Raw genomic sequence first — 21,111 nt, forward strand, 5'->3', positions numbered from 1 at the left:
CCACCGGTCGTTTTAGCAATCATGGCATACTTACCCTTCAGAGTGACCCAGAATTGTTTCCATTTTCGACGGCCCACCAGCTCTAATTTGCGGTCCTTGTGTACAGTAAGCAAGGGCTTGAAGGATAGCCATCCGGCCCGCCTAACTACACCCTTTTCTTTCTCAAACAGCAAGTCCAGCTGCTCTAGACACCCGAGGACCTCTTGACTACTGCTCTCCGTTTCCTCTGAGGAGCTCTCACGCCAATCTTCTCGTTCACCTTCTGCTGGAGGCCGACCGGTCTTTAGCTCCCTCATGAAGTTCTTGTATATGTTCTGCCGCAAGACATCGGTACCCAAATGAAGGGCACCGGCAGAGCCGCTGCGGGTGTTCAGTGACAAAGAGTGAGAGCGGGTTTGAGGCATGCCGTTTGGAACGGTCAGAAAGCTGGAGACTTGAGACGGAGAACTGGTATCAGCAGTGAGGCCATCCACTCCACTATCAAAGCAATCGATGGGCTCGTTATATCTTGGCTCCTACAGTAACCGCAAAGAAAAATACATTGTAAGACTGAGGTTATATTTAGCTGAATTTAAGTGTTTACTTGTGACCATCAAAATATAATTTTTTAAAACCACTATAATAAACAAATACATTTTTGTAATCTGAGTCATTTCATACAAACCATTTTTTTGTTAATATTCGAAAGAAAATTTAAGATTTGCTAATAGGTTTGTTTCTTGCTGTTCCAAGTGCTTTTAAGAATTATTCCTTCACCTCCATCAACAAGTCTGCAGTGTAAAAAAAGAAAGGTTCCAAAAAGTTGTTTCAATTTAGCGTGTTACCCCGCTGACTTAATTTTTTTTTAGTTTAGTCAGCTTGAAATTGAAGTTATTTAATGTTAATTTAGGCGATAAAGTCATAGGCACACCTCTTTACCCTATTCCTCATTCAGCATGGAATGCACAGTATGTTCTTTTAAAGCAATGTCATTAGAAAAATCTCCTTAAGAGGATCAATTCCCTTCTTCTCAAAGTGAGGAGCGCACTTCAAAAGAAATTTGAGCAGGAGGGCCCTTCTTGAGCATCTTTCTTCAAAAGTCTACACATCTCCAGCAGCTGACACTAATTACACAAAGGTTCAGACGTGCCAACAACACTCTGCGTAAAAACTACAGCTGATGTCTGACATTCAGTGGAGATTTGGATGTAATATAACGTCAGTATTATATAACAAAAACTGCAAAAGCTTAATTAAGTTATATGGCCGCATGATAATGCATATCCCTTTTGAAGACATCCAGTGATTACCAGGGATCTAGCTGTCGGTCATTGTATATCTGAATTCTACCAACTTTGTCAAATTGTAAAAAGATTTGTCATAATAATACATTAGATGGCTTCACAGTTCTGATTATGATCTCTTAAAATGTGATCTGATCTGAAGTTACAATAAATATAGTATAAACAGCATAGTCCAGAGCCAAATCTTCACTGAGCAAACATTCCAGGTCATTAATGTGAAAATGCGTGACAAAATAAAACTCTGTTTAATACGTATATATAATATATATACATATGTAAAAAACGTCCCGTTTCAGTTCATGTCACAGTCATTAGAAGGACAAGTTTTCCAGGAATTTTGTTCCAGGAACTTTTCTTTTCATATGAATTTTAAGGAAAGCCTCTCTCTAGCCTTCACATAATGAACAGAATTCATAATGTTCATCATACTGGGGAGAAAATCCACAAAGCAGTTTTTAATGAGGTATTAGCAGGGTCTTTAGAAGTCCTTTTCTCATGTGTTTCACCCACACCACTCAGACTTAACACTTCCATTTCCTCTAAAGTCACAAAGTAAAGTAGTAAATGAAGCGAAGCAGAACTGAAACCGTGCAGTTTTCTCGAATGGCATGGCAAATCAAGAGGAACACCTTGACGTCAAACAACCTCACACAGAGAGTGTAACATAACGTGTTAGAGAGAGACAACGAATCCATGGAACAATAAAAAAAATAAATAAAAAGGTCTTAATAATCGTCAGGGGTTAAAAACAACATGCATACTTTAAGGACTGACAAACAAAAACCAAAGAGACAGGGCTTTTAAACACATAAAACAAAATTGGGGAAACAAATGAACAGTTATAGGTGGAATCAAATAATTATTATTATTAGCTTGTTAGCATTAAATTCATTAGTGATAGTAACTATTATAATATCCAAATAAATGTGAGCAGATGTAAAAAAAAAAAAAAACACAAGGTAACTGAAATGAATTTAAAAGCACGTCATGCCTGCATCCTCATTTTTTCCAAAAATGACTACCTAAAATATCTTTAGTTTAAAAATAAGTCACTTATTTCTTCTGACGTGAGCAGAAGAAAATAGAGCCTCCTTGAATTACTCATTAAAGAAGAAATAGACTGTATCATTTCAAATTATAAAGTATTATAAACCTCCCGAGTATTAAACACAGCCAAACAACAGGAATGTCCCACTGATCGTTAAAATAATTCACACACATGAAATCACAAAAAGAAAGACTTCAAGATGTACAGTAAACAGAGATCAGAAGCCTCTACGTAGTTTAGAAGATGAGGTACTCATCATTGGTTTTCCTCCGATGCAATCTTTCATGTTCCTCCAATGCAGTCTTTAATTTGAGCATTAATCTCCACATCTATGCTTTCTTCTGGTACCCACCACATGCCAAACACCGCCTCGGTGAGGAATACATCGTCCTGGCATCTTCGGAGCACTAAACCTAAAAAAATGTTTTGTTTTGTTTTGCATTTCAGCTCCGATATATCCTGAAATTAATTTGCTAGAGCCCCATGGGTTCCCCGTCTCATTGAACTGCCATGAGGTAGATTTCAATATTGTGCCCTACATGTGTTCATGGCAAAACAATAATGCCCGCAGTGACACCTGGCACAATGCTTGCGCTCATTAGTCATGCCTGCACTGATATGAGACATGTAGCTAAGAATGAAGAAAAAAAAGAAAGAAAAGAAAGCAAATATGGTAGAGGTGGTAAAAAATAGAAAATACTACTGTTTCCATCATTATATGGCATAATTATAGCTTTTCAAATATTATTTTGGATTTTATGCTTTTGGAAATGAATCTTTACCATCCCTAATTAGGCTTATCATTTAGCATTTTTAGGCCCACTTCGAACATGCGAGTGTAGGGAATTATTAGACTGTGCAGAAATTTATCAGGATCATTTATAATTGTGCAAACTGTACACTCAAGGATGGACGATCTGAAAGAATTTTTACTATAACATGAATCACATCTCGCGTGTATAACAACAAGGACATATTCAAATAGTCTATTTAGTCATGATGAACATGTATACATTTCAGTTTCATCAGGCAACAAATTTTACAGCTACGTTATTGCAGCTAACATCCCGGCTAGTCACTAGTCCAGCTAATCACAACAATGCATATTCAGTAACACATGATTATATATAAATCGTCAGTTTGTTGTTTTACACAAGCACACAGACATTATTTCATAAACGACACTTAAATGAAACTTCAAACGCACCCAAAACAACAAAAGACAATTCTCATGCTCATTTTATAGTTTTTTTTTCACAGTTGTCGTCATGTTTTGCCAGGCAGTAACATTGGGTATACGATAATATTACTAATTTTAGGATGTATTACATCGATTCTGGCACCCAACATCACAAGATGATGATATATTAAGATTTTTTTTTTATTTTAAGAATCTGTGCTGTTTCGAAAGAGTCTTCCCTTTGTTTTGCATCAAGCTAGCACTGACATAATTGTGACGTCGTTACAATTTTATTAGCCTGGTCATGCGTTAATGAGAAAAAAACAGTCCAATCAGAAGGGAGGCTCGTGAATAGTAATTAGAGAGGCCAAAATCGACCCTTTTTTGACAGAGATCCTGAGAAAGGAGCTGAAAAAACATATTGAGATGTTTTTGTTACTTATACCACAAATATATATTCTTAAGGACATCAACACCTAAAATAAAACCCTGAAAGTGTACAACATGAGACCTTTAACTCATATCTTGTCCTTAAAATTTTTCCTTTCAAGGCTTGGCAAAAATCATAAGTCAGATTGCTTGTACTATGATTCTATCCTCAACAAGCACCACAATTTCAGGAATCATTCACATGCACAGCACAAATATAAAAATCAGCCATTGTGGGTTCACAGGACCCCAAATGCACATGAAGGGTGCTATTTGGGACAACGTTTATAATTTTCACTTTCATAATCTGCGCAGTAAAGATGAGCAGTGAGGTTAGAGGGAGTTTTTGTAAGCAATAGTAATGGCAAAAAGGCAACACTAACAAAAAAAGATTTATTTTAAAAATGAACAGTACACAGGGTTCCCATCTAATTACATCATCCAACTCTCTAAATAAGATAAATGGAATTAAAATGAAATGGAAAAAACAAACCAAAAAAAAAATTGTCCTTACCTGAAACTTCTTTTTTTTCCTGGTCAGACTTCCAGTCCAGTCACTAATACGCCTAATCCTGTTCCTGATGGACGCTTTCTTTCCATTATTGTCTAGAAAAGGCTTTGGTTTCCTACTAGGTAGGGTGAAGGAAGAATATTGCTTTTCATCTGGGCCCCCTTCTGACCCAAGTTCCTCCATCACAGACACAAAGGAGGACCTGTGCTTTAAATGGCTGTCATTTGAAAACTGCAAATCCTTAACCGTGGGGAAGGTGGCAGCAATTCTGGGTTCCCTGTAGAGGTCAGCTGTAGTAATGGCAGGCAACTGCTCAGCAAGAAAACCCACTTTTGTTGAAATACTTTGTCTTTGGCTGTTAGGGGATCCATTGTCTGAATCGTTAACTTCGACACCGGTCCCCCAGGGCAAGTCGTACAAGGAGCCATCTGAGCTCAGAGAGCTACCTTTACTGCTCTTGAAACTGGCAACTGCCTGTGGAGCTCCGAAACGGGCTTCTAATGATGGCGTTACACCAGAGAAGCAAGAATTGGACTCTAAGGTTGGGGAAAACTTGAGGAGCTGAACTGGTCCAGTGCACTCATCCAAAATAAGGGCGCTGTTGGAACTGTTGTTGAATTCAACTCGTACGCTACCATCTTTCTTTATAACGACCCTTGGGCTGCTGTGATCCTCAATTTCCACAAGCCTGGGACTTTTCTCTAGCGTCTTCATTGTGTTAATAGCATAATTTGGGTTCCTCTTTTCCTTGTGACTAGCATATAAGCAGCCACTATCAGAAGGCAATGTCAAGCAGCCACCAGGCAACAAGTCCTCAGAAACCCCATTCCACTGACTGTTGGCACCACTCTTTAGTTTATGGGTGATGTAGTCATATTGGCGGGACATAAATGTGCGGTTGCTTTTTGATGGGGAGGAGCTATGACCTATGTTTCTTGGCTTCAATCCAGAGTCTCCTGAACCAGCATTCCAAAAGCCTAGAGGTGATAAAATGTCTTCTTTGGCAGAATGGCCCTTGAAAGAATAGGGTTTCGGTCTACCAGGAATGATAAAACTATTGCTTCTAGAACCCTGAATGCTATACTGGCTCTCAGAGTTTCCCATCCCGGATCTAGAAGAGCCAGAAAATGACTGTGTCAGTTACATGCAATTTATCGATCTCAAAGTAAAAGCTACAGTATGGTAATGAGGTTAAACTTTGTTTTGATAGTCCACTTGAGACATTGTACTAACTATATATAACTTTGTAACTACATGTCAACTAATTCTCATTAATTCACAACTACATGTCTTCTAAAGTAGACCGTTAGGTTAGCTTTATGGTTAGTAGAATAAGGTGACATATGCTTGCAAATTTGATAGTCAGTATGCAGTATGTTGTGAACCTATCAAAATAAAGTGTTCAAAGATATTAAGCAGTCTAATATTCTAATGCCTGCTAGTTGACATGTAGTCGCAACGTTACTTACTGTTTAAAGTGGACTATCAAAATAAAGTATTACCGGTACTTCTTTTTAAATCAGGGTATCCAACCCTGCTGCTTGAGGGCTATAGTCCAAGAGAGTTCAGCTCCAACCCCAATCAAGCACACTTGAAGCAGCTAATCAAGGTGCTGTTTTGGGTAACTTGATAATTATAGGCAGGTGTGTTGTAGCAGGGTTGGAAGGGAAGCGAAGCCACTAGAACTGGGGTGCCCAATCCTGCTCCTGGCGATGGACTGCCCTGCAAAGTTCAGGTCCAACTCTAATCAAACACACCTGAAGCAACTAATTCAAGTTTTCAGGCTCGCTTAAAAATTAAAGGCAGGAGTGTTTGATTAGAGTTGGAGCTGAACTTTGCAGTACATTCAATTGCCAGTAACATGACTGGGCACCCCTGCACTAGAGAGCAAGCCTGCAACCTTTAGCCAAATACGCGTAACGGCTAATGCTAACACCTTTTTTTTTGAATGGATGTCAATGGATGTTAATAAATTTTAAATTAACATATCGGCTAGTCTTTAACATGTTTTTCACTAAACAATAATTTGGATTAAACTATTCTTAGATTGTACATCAATAAATCAATTTGCAACAGGTGAGATTCAGCTTGCAGCATTTCCCATTCACTCCTTGTGTCGATTAAAATTCAGCGATGCCAAGGCTCTAATGTGATAGGTTATTAAGGCACGTGTTTATGATACACTTTCTCCAGAAGTATGAAATACAGTCTGCAGAAAGGTAAGCCCTCAAGCAACAGATTTGGAAACCCCTGCTTTGAATACAGTTCTATTAATATGATTCATTTGATTCTGATTTAGTTAAGAGTTTGCAACAAATGACTGAGATTGTCCAGTAAAGCAATTCAACAGGTACATGGCAGCGATATACAGACTTACCAAAGCAGTTAGGCCTGTTATGGCCTTGTTGTCTGCACAGTAACCATTCTCTCCTTATGATTTAAGGTTATCTGTTGGACAAAAAGAAAAACCACACTGATCACATGAATCACATGCATTTGTTTTAAAAGACTATTCACAATACACGTGTAGTATTTATGAGAGAGAGGAACACACAGAAACCAAACAATAAAGATGGCCCTAAAGACAAAATATGGCCAAAAACAAGGTAGAAATAGCATATTACTTGTATTTTGTAAAAATACAGTTTATGGCCCCTTTAAAGAATAACTAATTTTAACCTTTGACTTCTGAAAGAGCCACTAGTATCTCCATATCCTACTGAAACCTTTTACTTTTTCTACTGAGCTGTGTTTATACATACAAATTCCAACAAGATTTTTGGTCAGCGCTGCTAAAAACGTTCTGAGCTGGATACTAAATAAAGCTATGGTCAGAATTTTCTCCCAGGACCATACTAAACCAGACTACACGTTCTTACAGTTCTCTCCCAGTCTTTAACCCAAAATGAAAATTCAACTAATTAATCACTTTAAGGGCATTTTAAGACTACATGAATCAATTCAGATCTCAAAATATATGTTTTGATATTCAACAGAAGAACGACCATAATTTCTAACAACATTATTTCTGTGTAAACTATCTCTTCAAGAAAAGTGTTCACCTTTCCAAGAACACCTTTAAACAAGACAAGAGATGCTGTAACGTAGTTAAGAAAGGTTAAATCCCCATTAGTTTTAGCAGGAGAAGAGATTAAGTGATTTCCAGAGAGGATAACATGCTGCATTTTGACCATTTAAAAGTGTAAGGTTAGTGAAATTTGTACATGTACTTGTACTTACTGTTATAATAACAATAAATTATGCCTATGCAAGTAACATTTGCCAAACCCTATTCCTAACCCTAACAATATACTAAACACACATAGTTAAATAATATCATTCATTAATTAAATATATTATTACAAAATCAAATGTAACCGTTTTTTTGTTGCATTTTTTGCTTTGAAAGAAATTAATGATTTTATTATGCAAAGATGAAACTGATTCAAACTGATAATTTTACATTGTTACGCAATTCTATTTGACACTTCACGTTGTTCTCTTAGGCATCATTTTGAAAATGATAAACTGTGAAAATAATAAGAAATGTTTCTTAAGCACTAAATCAGCATATGAACTCCAAAGGATCATGTGACGCTGAAGACTAGAGAAATGACTGCTTGACATTTTTTAAATGTATTGCAAACAGAAAACAGTTATTTAACACAAAGTTTTGTATTTTTGATCATCTTACGAAAGCCTCTGTTGTCACTTTACAATTTAAAGTGTGGGTTTTTTTTGGCGCTTTACTTGAACATTTCCCAATCACCGATGAATTTATATAACTTTACACAGTAACTCAGTGGTGCTTGAAAGTTGTGAAATCATAAGAAAAACCTATATTCTAAAGAGAATCTGTTTTTATGCACAAACTTTTGCTGTCCTTTGTGAAGGTTATTTTTGAATTTCCTTTGAAGTAAAAATCAGCAAATCAGCAATCGTCAAAAAAAATGTTGTACAGTCTCATAAGTCCACAAAACGTCTTTGTTTTTGGATTTGGATACAACAACATACTTTGAAAATAACCTAACTGTAAAGCACAGTGGTGGCAAGCACGTTTCTACAAAATAATCCAATCTGAAACCTCAAGGCTCGCAGCCTTGCATTATTAATGCTTAGACTTCCGGGGAGAAATGTATAGGTCCAGAATGAAGGCCGGAATTAAGTGGACATCTGTCTTTTACTAAATCTCCCCTCTTTGACCTCCCAATTCACTGCTTAACATCAATACCAATTAGAGTGTTTGCTACGAAACAGCTCAGGAAGGAAAAGGTTTCTTGCATTTACACACAGAGTGAATGAAAGGTTTTAAGGTCGATGAACAAGCCTACTTCATTAAGGAAACTATGAATTAAAATGATAATTTTCCTTTTACACAAAGCTAGGTTTTAAATTAGTGGGCAAAATTAAATAGATAGAGCAAACAGACATATATATTACAGTATTTCAGTGATTACTGAATGTGGTAAAAAAAATAAAATAAATGATAGGTCTTTACAGAACTTTACAAGGCAATAGGTTCATGCGATAAACCGCACAACCTTGAAAACACGATGGAACAATATCCAATGCTAAGTTGGCACCAAAAGCACGGCCATGCCAAAAGCACATAATTTACGTGCACAACATAACAGAAGCCGGTGGAGCCTGCAACACCATCTCTAGCCGGCCATATCGTTCTCCGTCACAGTTAGTGTCCTGCTGTTGCATAAGAGAATTCTTTATTATTAGACATGCAGCCCCCAGTTCACTTTCTCCGTCGTCATATTACCATCCTCATGACTTGACAGCAGCAGCTGAGAACAGTGTTTAGATACAGGCATGGCATTTCACTTTTGTCATTGGGGGGGCAAAACAGAGGCCCTATCCGAAGCAGTATATAGGGTTCAAGTTATGTTGTTATTTGCAGCATTATATAAAGCCAGGCTACACCTTTCATAATAATATTGGATGGTATTAGATGATAACGGCAAATATCTGCCCTTTGGATTGTGGTAAAAACAGCCAATAATCAATTAAATCTGACTTGTATTTGAAAAAAATAGTGTTGTTAATGCATATTCTATTTGACCTGGTGAATCACCTGTAGCTCAAGCTAAGGTTGCCAGATCCGTGAATTTATCCTTTACTAAACATTTTTTTGAGTGTCTTTCACCCAACACATTTTTTAGTAGCTAAAAAGCATTATTTTTCACATCGGTATTGGTGGTAGTCCGGTTCATCTGGTACAGACATCTACACTCAGAGACAAACAATATTAACTTTCCTTCATTAAGTTGTAGTACAAGCTGTAGTGTAGTAGTATATATATATATATAAAGAGTCTGTTTAAATTTCCTGCTAACATCTTGTAATTTTCGGTGGTCTGCAATGCTTGATGTAACGTCACAACTCAACAAACTGAATAGTAGAACACATATGTGCTTATTTTTTAACATAACCACAGGGAAAAAAAAATTTTTTTTTATATATAATAGTCTTTTCGGTTAATTTGCATTGGTACAATTAAATTGGTACAACAGGTTATTTCAATAAGTTGATTTTTTGTGGTTATCAGCATAACAGTATGCGCATAAGCATGCTCAATGAAAGACTAAAGGAAGGATAAATATTAAAAAAGGGATAACCTTCACTGACAAATATATGAAGTTAAACACTAATGGAGTCAGAAACACCATGTCAATACATCCAAAAGAACAAATCCAATATCCAAAAATATTATCATATACTTCACCACAAAAGTAAACTATTTTAGGTGAATGTCAGAAATTTCCTTTTCTTTAACTGCTATAGGTAAATAACTACAAGAATGAAGTTGGACCACAAATAATTCATTACCAGTTTGCAACATCATTGAGCATAATAGACGGTTTTTGTACTAAAATAATCAGAAGCCTTGCGCATTCAAAACGGTCGCAAGAAAAAAAAGATTTTTAGCCACACCCACTCTTACGTAAGAAATAACGTGGAGAGCAGGTATAGTACTTTTCATGTTTTATTTTACATATGGCCTAAATACGTGACTAGGTTCTCCTAATCTCAATACAGATTGATTGTCCAAACGAAATCTAAATGACCGCATGTCTCTGTACTCAAGACACCCGTCAAACATCAACATCATAACGCAAATATTGACCATCATCATCTCATGAATCTATCTGACATACCAACAATTCAATCTGAACACACTGACCAGACTTCAATCAATCACAGGGCTGTCCTGAGTAGAAGTCTTTAGTTCAAAATCAACTCTAGGCAAAGGAGGTTTCAACGAAAACTAAATGCTTCTGACAGCAAGTTACCCAACAACAGCAGTCAGGCACTAAGCCTACACCTGCAGCCGTTTTTTTTGTCCTTCTTTAATCCAGTTAGAAGCAACAAAGGCAAGGATGAAAAAGACAGACAAAAACACCTTTCCCTTACCTTTGTGGAAAAGCTTTAATCTATAATGCTTTGAAAAGCAAGACGAATCCAGTCTGTCTGATCTCGACCTCAGCTCTCATAGAAAGACATACTTTAACAAGACAAAATGACTCACAAAACCACACTGGCACACGTGGAAACTCCCTCCTCCCAGGCTGTGAGCGAGTGACTCCTGCTCTGGACAGCACCGCTCTGGCACCAGGGAAAATCTGATGTCTCCTGCCACAATCAAGCCAGTGTTTCTTGTTTTTAGCTATTGAATAAACTCTTTAAGAAGTCCACTTGAAGTTACATCTCGCACGTTCTTTAAGCTGAGGACAGAAGCTGAAGCTCCAGCAGGTTTCACCGGGGGTTTAGCGCTAGCCGAATATTACCATGTTCACAGTGCTATCTGACCCTGCACAGCACCATCACCCCCACACTGAGGGGCAGTCTCCAGCCCGCCTGAAAGACGAGGACAGGAGGAAGGGCAGACGGAAAAAAAGGGGGGGGAAGGACGGGTGAAGGAGGAGGGGTTAAAGAGGGATTCGTTTTCAACTCCTTGGGGAACCAAATCCCAAAATCTGATTACAGTGAGGTTGGATGTCAGCATACATACTTTTTTTTGGATATAATCTCAATTCCAACCTGCTCCCTCAAAACACTCTTCATTCTTTCTCATCGGAGGACAAACAAAACCTTTCAAACTGTATCAAAAAAAAAAAAAAAAAAAGGATCACCAGCAAGACAGGTTTGTTGTAAAATATCACTTATTGGTGATGTGACTTAATAAATGAATGAATAAATAAATCAAAGAAAATGTATCCCAAGCAAGCATATATAAATTTAAGGAATGTTTTATGAGTAGTGATATAACTGATATAAAAAATACATTAAAAAAGTTTTCAATTTGTTATTCATCTATGACTTGTTTTTTAACTGTCGCTAAAATACTTAATTTTAAGTCCCATCATAAGACAATTTGAAATCCGATTTAAATTTGTTCAATTAAATTTGATAAACTAATAACCATACCTTCTGCCTTACACCAGTTAAACCTTATACCATATATCTTCTATTACATGTAAAACTTTAATTATTTATTCATTTCAAACATTTCCTTGTGAAATCACTCTTTTAGGTTTGACCACACTCAAAGTTAAGTTAAGTTTTTAATAGGATCAGTGATTCAAAGCATAATTTGTTTTTGAAGAAAAAATAAAATATCTCTACCCGACTTGTGTAACAAACCGCGTAATAATTATAATAATTAAAACCAACTAAAAATGCAGTTCAAGCTTCTTTATAGTATTAATTTCATTCAAAATAACATACCACGGACAGATATGATTTTGTTCACTTTTATTGCAGATAAGAGTCAACATTTCGCATTTTCATAAAGATAAGCATCCAATGGATGATCCGAATTAGTAGATCATGTTTTAAATGTCTTGACTGGTGATTAGTTCAACACGGAAAGAGCACAATGAGTAAAGAGGATCAGGGTGACAATAAGAGTTGCTATTGTGAATATTGTGAAAGGAGCTGGTGCCTTTGAAAAGAGAATGTCTTTGTGGGGATTAGGGACACAAGGTCATACATATTCTAAAGGCATGATCCTGCTAATTACACCCAGAACAATGCACTTTGGCCTTTACTGGGCCGTGCACAATGCTAATTAACAGCATCTGTTGGTACAATCAAAAGTGCACTAGCTAACATTAAAGAGAGGCAGCTCTTCTGGAGCACTGCATGAGACGGGTTTCACTTCCATGGGTGTTATTTAGCTTTAGTTTGGCAAACACAAGCTTCATAGATCAACTGATTTTATTAGCTTCAGCATGTGGAACCTTAATTGAACAAACAGAGAGTGAAAGGTCTGGATGGCCATCCTGACTGCCATTAATCGCAACAGACGAAACATAAACATGAAGTACAATTTAACGCATTTAATACACTAAAACTAAAACAAACATGAGCTTAATGCAAGTTTTCAATGTGTTAAGGCCTATTACTTTAAAGGTCTGCCGTATATACATTTTCCTTTTTAATTCAATAAAAATCACAAGGGCTTTTAAGGGTGACATTTGACACCAAAAATGATGAAAATGTCTAACTTTACAGTTTTAGGCTCTGGTCCACGCTGTCAAAAATGTGTAAAGATGTACCTTTAAGGTTGTTCAGGTACTGCCCCAGTTATATGTTGTACCCTTCAAGGTACCATTGTTGGATGATGTATAGTGTGGTCAGATGCTCATATTAATAACTTATGTACAGTATCTCACCCACAGGGACCGCAACATTAATAACTCTACAATTATAAAGCATATGCAGCACTACATTATACCTAACAATTCCGTTAAAACATAAAATATCAAATGAAATAGTTTTTTTTTACTTTAAGACGAAGTTAAATTTCATTAAATGTCAAGACGTCACTATGCGTGATGCATAAAAGGCTAAATAAACACGAGTACAAGGGAAATTACAAAACGTAACTAAAAACAACGACCCTTGAACAGTTCCAAAAATGAAGAATGCGATCCATTAAAGAATTTATCTAAATAAACTTACTGTACTGACATGAAGTTACACATGCAGCATAGCAGAATTGCACCGACAATTGACAAGAACAACTGTTTAAGGCAGGAATTATGTTTGGCAGCATAAAATGCAGCGGGTCATGATGAGTAAAATATTACTACAGTGAACCAAACACCAAAGGAGTATCAGTCTAGCCGCATTTAGAAGCAAGTATCGTTTTCAGAATGACTGAACGCTTGGCTCCCTAAACAAGTTTTACATCTGTTTGACATTTCAATCCATTCAAGTGTATTCAGTGCTGGAGCTACGTTTCCTTCCCCAGGTTTTTTCGCTTCAGCTTGTATTCTTGTCAGTCTGTGTAGTTCACGATAGCCATCAGACAGACACCGGAGATCAGCAGAGACAAATCACACTCTTCACTCAACTCTCCAGCTGGAATTTGCTCTTTAAAGACCTAAATGTCAGCAGTGACCCTAAGAGCTATCATGTAGTTCACGTAGTAAGTCTCACACACACACAAAAGCAAAATAACAAACACTGGCTGTAAACACTGGTGCATCATTAAACCTCTGGAGTATCTCTTTTTTTCTTTTAACCTGTTTGCAATAAAGAAAGGATGAAATATGGGTAAACAGGAACAAAGAATATGAAAACCTAACATGCTCGCTAATTAATTCCGGCCTCTAGAGACAAACAGAGTATGAGAAACAACGAGTGCCACAAAGGCAAATCTGTTACAGATGTGTGTGCACATATCGCTTGAACCAAAAGCTAAATCTGTGATGATTCAGTGATGGCTCAGAAGATCAAATACTGACAAATGAAGAACAAGGGACACGAACACGCATGAATATACCTCCTATGACGTGAACCATCTTTTGAAATGAACCGGGTGTAAAAAAAATGGTGCCCACAGACATCAGCCCTGTCCACAGCCCTCACTCGCTGCAATCTATCTCCACTGACATGCACGCTTTACATAGAGGAACCTAAATCATATTATCTAAACCACTAAATTGGATAAGGCTGACCCGAGCAATCTGTCACTTCAAGGTGCTAGAGTCCAATGAAATCAATATTGAATCTGATGCAGTCTGGGTGCTGGGAGACAGATTTTCCAGTGTCTTGGATGATTTTTCTGTCAATTCTCAGATGTAAGCCTCATTTACATAGTCAGCGGGGAACCAGAGGGAGTCACTGAGCACGGATACAAGAGCATTAAAAAACACACTTTACCCAAAAGAAAAAGCACTCACCATCCAGTTCTTCCATAAACATATTTTAATAAGTACCTAAGGTTTCTGTTCAGTTAACCAGTTTTTAGAATATCCAAAAAAGCAATGTAAAATTAATCTATTTAAACTGTCAAAAGATACAATTGCTTTATATGGTGAACAGATTGCACATTTCAGCTTCTGGGTTTACCATATGTAATTTAAATATAAGACTTCATATATAATAATCATATTTACAAGAAGTGGTTTAAAACGCTTGATTTAATAAGATTTGTTTTATGACTTTTTTTGATATTCTAAGGTTTATCTGCATCGTCGATGGAAGGACAGAAATCATAATCTTAATTTAAAAAAAAAAAGTGCTTCAAAGATTGACCAAATTGTAGGCGAGTTAATGACGACAGATTTTGGGTGAACTATCTAACATGCACAGTTAGACTGAGGAGTGTAGCAACCGTGTACTCCTAACTTTTAGAAATGACTTAATTTGTCATTTATTCTGTCATCTCTCTGCTATTCTTAATGTTTGACAAGGCCTCGGGCTGAGGAGTGCGAGAACCACGAAACCAGTTAGAAGTAGACCAGAACAAGAAATAGTAAAGCACAACAGGTAGTGTTTAGAGAAATAGAAACTGAATTGAACATTTTTTAAACAGCCATGTAACTTTCTAGGCCATTAAAGATAAGTGTGCTTCACGATACCATAGAACCTTTTTGTTCTATCATTTAACAAAGGTTCTTTGTGCCAAAAGAAGATTCTTCAGATTTTAAAAAGGTAAGAAAGAGACGCTTCTTTAAAAAACCTTTGACTAAGTGGTTCTTTGTGGAACCAAAAATGGTCCTTCTATGGCATTGCTGTGAAGAACCTTGAGATTGGGATTAATACATAAGAGATATAAGAACCTATAAGTTAGGTAACTATAAGTTAGAACTAATCATTATAATAATAATTAGGCTACTAAACACATTATCTATCGGTCTGATATGTTTTAGATCTTGACTCACGTGAGGCACAAAGCAGGACTTCCCTTAAAATCCCCACAGAATACTTTTCATTCATACTTGATTTTGTCTTAAGGTTTAGTTTATAGCACTTACAAACCAGCTCTTGATTGAATTTGTAGTCCTTTTCATTCAGAAATTCTGGTAAAGTTCCAGTAACTGTTCGGGAATTGCGTGATTTCCTTCATTCTTAATGAACAAAAGTAGGGTTTGATATCGGGATCAAATTTTCCAGCATTCCAACTTGATTCATTGTCTTTCTTTGAGAGCACAGGCACCCAAGTGTCTGAAACATCAGGCTTCGTAACACATTCACAATATTTTCTGTGCTGTCGTTTTGTCCTTTTTACACACAAGAAGTATTTAGTTTTGTTTTGGGATGTTACAACACTTTACCATATCCCATCTTAATGTGCCAAGAAGAAAAGCTATTTTATTGGCCGAAACAATTGTAACGAGCAGCTCAGATGAATTTTTAAAACCTTTTTAGAAACACTTCTCTGAGGGTCACCTTGTAGCTCAACCAATGCTTTGAAGTGAAGCTACTTGTTTTTCCAAACAATGGAGAGAAGCTTTTTCTTGCAGTTGTGTTTGAAGACAACTTGGCAGCAAAAAGGCGTTTTTGAATTTGGTTGGAATCAATAAGTTAGACATGTTTTAAATTACTGGCTCTGCATTTACAAAACAAACACACACGCCAAGAGCAGCAATGAAGACTGCCGGTAACGTGACCTTCTAACCCAGAGCCCAAAAGGTTAGGTGTTATACTAACGCCGCAAGATAACAGCATGCCATGGCCTCGTCACTAAAGACTGCTGGATGTGTTTGCAAATATTCTTTAGGCCTTTCTTCTTTCAGCTCAGCCTTTCATTTATCTTTGAAACATCTAAAAGGCTGAATTTGTAATTCCGTTCACTACAACAGCCATAACATTTCACTGGAAGCGAGGCTAATAAAAATAAGAATCTCAGAGCCAGATCAGATATGAATCTTGGACTGCAAAAGATATTCCTCAAAGGATAAACAATTTCATTAACAAACGGCTTTTGATATTTATAGTGTCTTATCTTTGTTTATGTTGAAGATCTCGTTAATGGAGATGCAGTCTGGAGAGTGGAGCAACATTTTTTTATTTTTTTCCTTCATTTAGCTTGATCATTTTACTGTTATCAGTGTGTGATATCAGACGCCTCTCCTGTTTCCCTTAACCAAACTGACACACACAAAACAAACACACAATGTGCATAAGGAATCCTCACGCCTTGAAAGCACTGAGGTTATGTTTAAATAACCTTTCTTAATAACTGTATGCATGTGGTCCAGGTACAAGTGATCATTTAAAGTTCAATATACAGCAGTTAGGTCTGTAAGCTTGTTTGACAGGTTCATGCATTAATTCAGAGTCTAATGAGGCAGATTTGACCATGTGAGTAATGAAACCTCAGTCAGCAATACTGTATAGATCAAGTACCTTGCTTTGACTAAATTGGATTGGGATTAATACATGAGGTATCCAGTGGAGAGCATTCAAGACCCTACACGTTTTAACCCCAGAACTAATGACTAATAATAATTACTAAACAAATTATCTATCTGTCTGTTATGCTTTTTATAAGACATCAAAATCTTAAAATCTTGGTTTTTGTTTTGTTTTCACATCCGATTATGCTGACAAGCACGAGATGGACAGAGAGAAAACATTTGATTTATAGAAAGCTAGTGTTGGACTTGAACAGCAGAACATAACTCCAGCAAATACTGGACAATTGTAAGCAAGATACTACTTGAAAAAGTCGTAGAGGCACAATATAGTAGAGTTGTCGTCCAGTAGCAGACCGTGGTAAGAAATAATGACAACAGTAGCATCATTCGACCCTTTCTAGTTATAGTATATTCTTTCCCCCTCTAAAAAAAGGTTTTATCATTAGCTAGCTCCACATTGCTGTAATCATGTGTTTTTAACTGCTGCTTTCTAACCGCTGCGGTTTATTTAATTATTCAGGACAACATTTAATAGATAAGCCTATGATGCCATAAAATGCTCTCTACTGTAGATGAGTTATAGAGAAGTTCTACAGGAGTGCCATAATCTCTCATGGTCATTTATCTTCCTCCTGCAGGACAGGACATCAGTGATGCTGTTCTGCACAGGAACGGAGCAGACAAACAGATGTCCGAGTGCCGAAAGGTCAGGGCAGGTCAAGCTGTTCATTCACAGAGAAGACGAGAAAGAATCTGCTCCATGTACCATTTGTTCACGCTTGGACAGGAGGCAAAGAAGAGCTTCACCCGAAGGAGCGGAATGACCTGCTTAGAGTAGAAAAGGTGACCCTCCTCTGCTTTCTACCCTCTTATCCGTGCGCTCAAAGAGAGCATCGCTCAAGGTGAAGGGGACACGCTAGCCTTTGCTTTTGAAAGGTAATTTTCTGTATATGACAAAATATATGTGATTTTGGAGCGCGGAACGAATTCCTACTGACTAATTAATGCATGTTGATATGCGTGAGTTTTTTTGCTGAATGCAATTTAACCGTAATTGAAGTAGGGGATCCTGCGGTGAAAAGACCAGGAGGATCGCAAAACAGCATGTTGATGACACTTGGAGTTGGGAATAATCATAAAGACGCCTCACAAACACAAATGGCAAATATGTTTATAAATGCTGCACAGTCACCTGCTCACGGCCATGGAAATGGAAAAGACGTGCGATCATCCAGCGGATTTTTAACAGAAACACAGAAAAAAAAAAGAAGAAGAGATGATTAAACAGCTTGCTCTTAGCCAAGAATAAACACTGCAGACAAGAAAACTAATGATCTAATGGGACAAACCAGTTCATGCAATAATGAACAACATCATTAGGAGCCAGTGAATCGGTTCTCAAACCAAAATAATAATAACTGAGGCCAAATTTTCCAGAGAGGCCTGCACGTGCCATTAGACCACAGGGTTTATAACAGCACTTTTTATAGGACAAATAAATCATTCATTTTAAAAACTGCTGAAAGATTCCTGTCCTATTGAGGTGACCCCAGAATGAGAGAAAAAAAAATTACAAACCATTACCAAGGACAAAAAAAAACCTTGCTTTAAAGAAAACGAGTATGGGAAGACGACGGTTAAATGGATGCCTTCTTAAACTGCTTTCAGCCAGATGGCAGGAGGATTATTTGTTACTATACAGGGCGTTTGGCACAACACTGTTCTAATTAAAGGACATGAAGGTGGACAATACTCAAGTCTTTCGGGAGCCGTGTTTAGGTCCGATCCATTGCAAACAAACTAAAAGCACCAAGACATATTTATAAGGGGTAAAAGTGCACAGATAAAGGCCAGCAACAAATGGTGGCAGTATACGCAGGGATGCCCACAACCCCCTCGCATTTTTGTCCAAAGTGCAACAAAAGGCTTGTTGAGTCTGAGGCATGGTGGGATAGCAGTGACCCACAGAATCTAATCCCTTAGGGCAAGTCACACACTCAAACCCTGAACTGCAGTCAGCACTACTTAGACAGCTGGAGGAGGGGAGAACACTACTGAGCGAGCTACTGAAGGTTTGCATCTCTCTCTTTAACCTGTGCATCTAAGACCGTTCTCCTGGCATGTCTTAAGGCCACTGAGGCTGAGCTGACACGGATTAGAAGAAAGCTTTTCAAATGACAAGTGAATGTCGGCCAGGAATAGCCACAAACATACGCTATGATCTTTCCTGATCACAACTACATTAGACCGCAATCATCTCTACCATCATTTTCTTTAACAAATTTGTTGTTTTGAAATCAGAATTTCTTTTGGAGTTACGAGTTATCAGAATTATCAGTTATCAGACTGACTTCGCACAGCAGAAAAGTTGGTATCATCACATTTAAAAAATTTCAATATCAACTTGGTACTGAGCTACTGGTAGTAGTAACACTAGTCTTCTAATAGAGCAACATTAATGAATGAGCGTGATTCTTCTAATTTCACAATAGCTAAACCTAATAGCAGACTCAAAATTATTCAGACAGCAGTTCCCAGACACTCAAGTCGGGGTGTCTGCTTTGAATTCTGGCTCTGCAGGAGCTTTGTCACACATTTTTTTTAAATTAATAATGCCAGAGGTGTGACTGAATAATTGACTGCTTCAGATTTTTCATGAAGCTGGCTGAAATGGTTACTGGGGCACTCTACAAACACTATGATGAAATGAACCGGGATAATGCATGAATACACTTGCAGCAGAAAGCATATTTCATTAAGCTCTGCCTCCATTATATTATTTAATAAGTGAAGCCCCAGAAAAATGCTTTGTTACATAATTATCATGAGAAACAATCAGTTTTGAGGATACATCGTTTCTCGTTTGATGGAAAAGTTGAATCGGTTTGAAGCTTATCAGTCGTTTTGAAGCTCCTTGGTCACGGTCCGAGTTCACGAGAGCTTGATACACCGACTGCATCCTTTATTTGATAAACAACAGAATTTGAGTTGCTGTGACTATTAGGGATACCCACTGAGAGTTGCGTCTGCGTCAGATTGTCTCCTGACAAAGCACACTGGCGTTTAAAAGGAAAGATTGTATTTATTTAATCACACAAAAATAGTCTTCAGTAACTTCCCGTTGCCCTTGAGCCAGTAGATAGAAAGACATGATAAGACTGTTTAGTTCTCTGAGACTGTGGCCCTGTTTCCACCTGCTATTAGGATTCATTTCCACTGATCTGGGAATCCTTATTCTTTTCATTCTCTACCTTTCCCTCACGCTTGCACGCTGCATAAAAGGGTTCATTCATGCAACAGCATTCATCCACTGCACGCAAAGCTCCCAAGAACAATATGTAAAGATGTAAATATCTTGGTCACAGTAGACGCATTTGAAACATGATAATACCAGGTGAATAAGGTAAAGGGTCTCGACTGAACACCCTAATGAAAAAGAAGCTTATCCAAGGTTTTTGCTTATAGTATAGCGCTTAATAGTACTTTTAAACTAAAAATAGGAAAGTATAAATTTAGTCTACTTTTTACGTACTTCTCAGAAATACGACATTAAGTACACTTGACATACTTACAAAGTCTAAATATATACACAAGTCTAAATATAATACACTTTTCAGAATTTCCAGAAAAAAACACAAAAGAAGAAGAAACGGAAACTTTCACACCTTTCGTTAATCTTACATGATCATCAGGCATAAAACAGCATCAAAACTGTGTCACGTTATGGAATAAAGTGAAACTGAATAAAGTGTATTGTTGATCGACTCCATCCATGTTTTGATTATCATTCTGAATCCAATTCATTTTTGCCAGGTTTTTGTTCAAAATGTTGTTTCTTTATTTTTTACTGAAAAAAATTTTAAAAATTAAATATATACAAATTAATAGCTAGACAGGGACTTAGTAGTATACTTAAAAGTTAAAAATAAGAGTATACTTTCAGTATAAAACTACTAAACTAGTAGTTTACTGAGACTATACTTCAAAGTAGGTCT

The 21,111-nt window shown here is 37.1% G+C and overlaps 1 protein-coding gene across 1 annotated transcript in view; it reads right to left on the minus strand.

The window, feature by feature from the left end:
* The window catches only part of LOC122362099 (rho guanine nucleotide exchange factor TIAM2-like), a 48,450-nt gene extending 37,147 nt beyond the window's left edge, over positions 1-11,303 (minus strand). The window contains 4 exon segments of the mRNA XM_043263380.1: positions 35-515; positions 4,455-5,562; positions 6,829-6,899; positions 10,990-11,303. Of these exon segments, the coding sequence (XP_043119315.1) occupies positions 35-515; positions 4,455-5,555 (1,582 nt within the window). The 5' untranslated portion in view covers positions 5,556-5,562; positions 6,829-6,899; positions 10,990-11,303.
* Positions 11,304-21,111: the final 9,808 nt, after the last annotated feature.

Source organism: Puntigrus tetrazona, chromosome 17 (assembly GCF_018831695.1).
Source record: "Puntigrus tetrazona isolate hp1 chromosome 17, ASM1883169v1, whole genome shotgun sequence".
Classification (NCBI taxonomy): Eukaryota; Metazoa; Chordata; class Actinopteri; order Cypriniformes; family Cyprinidae; genus Puntigrus; species Puntigrus tetrazona.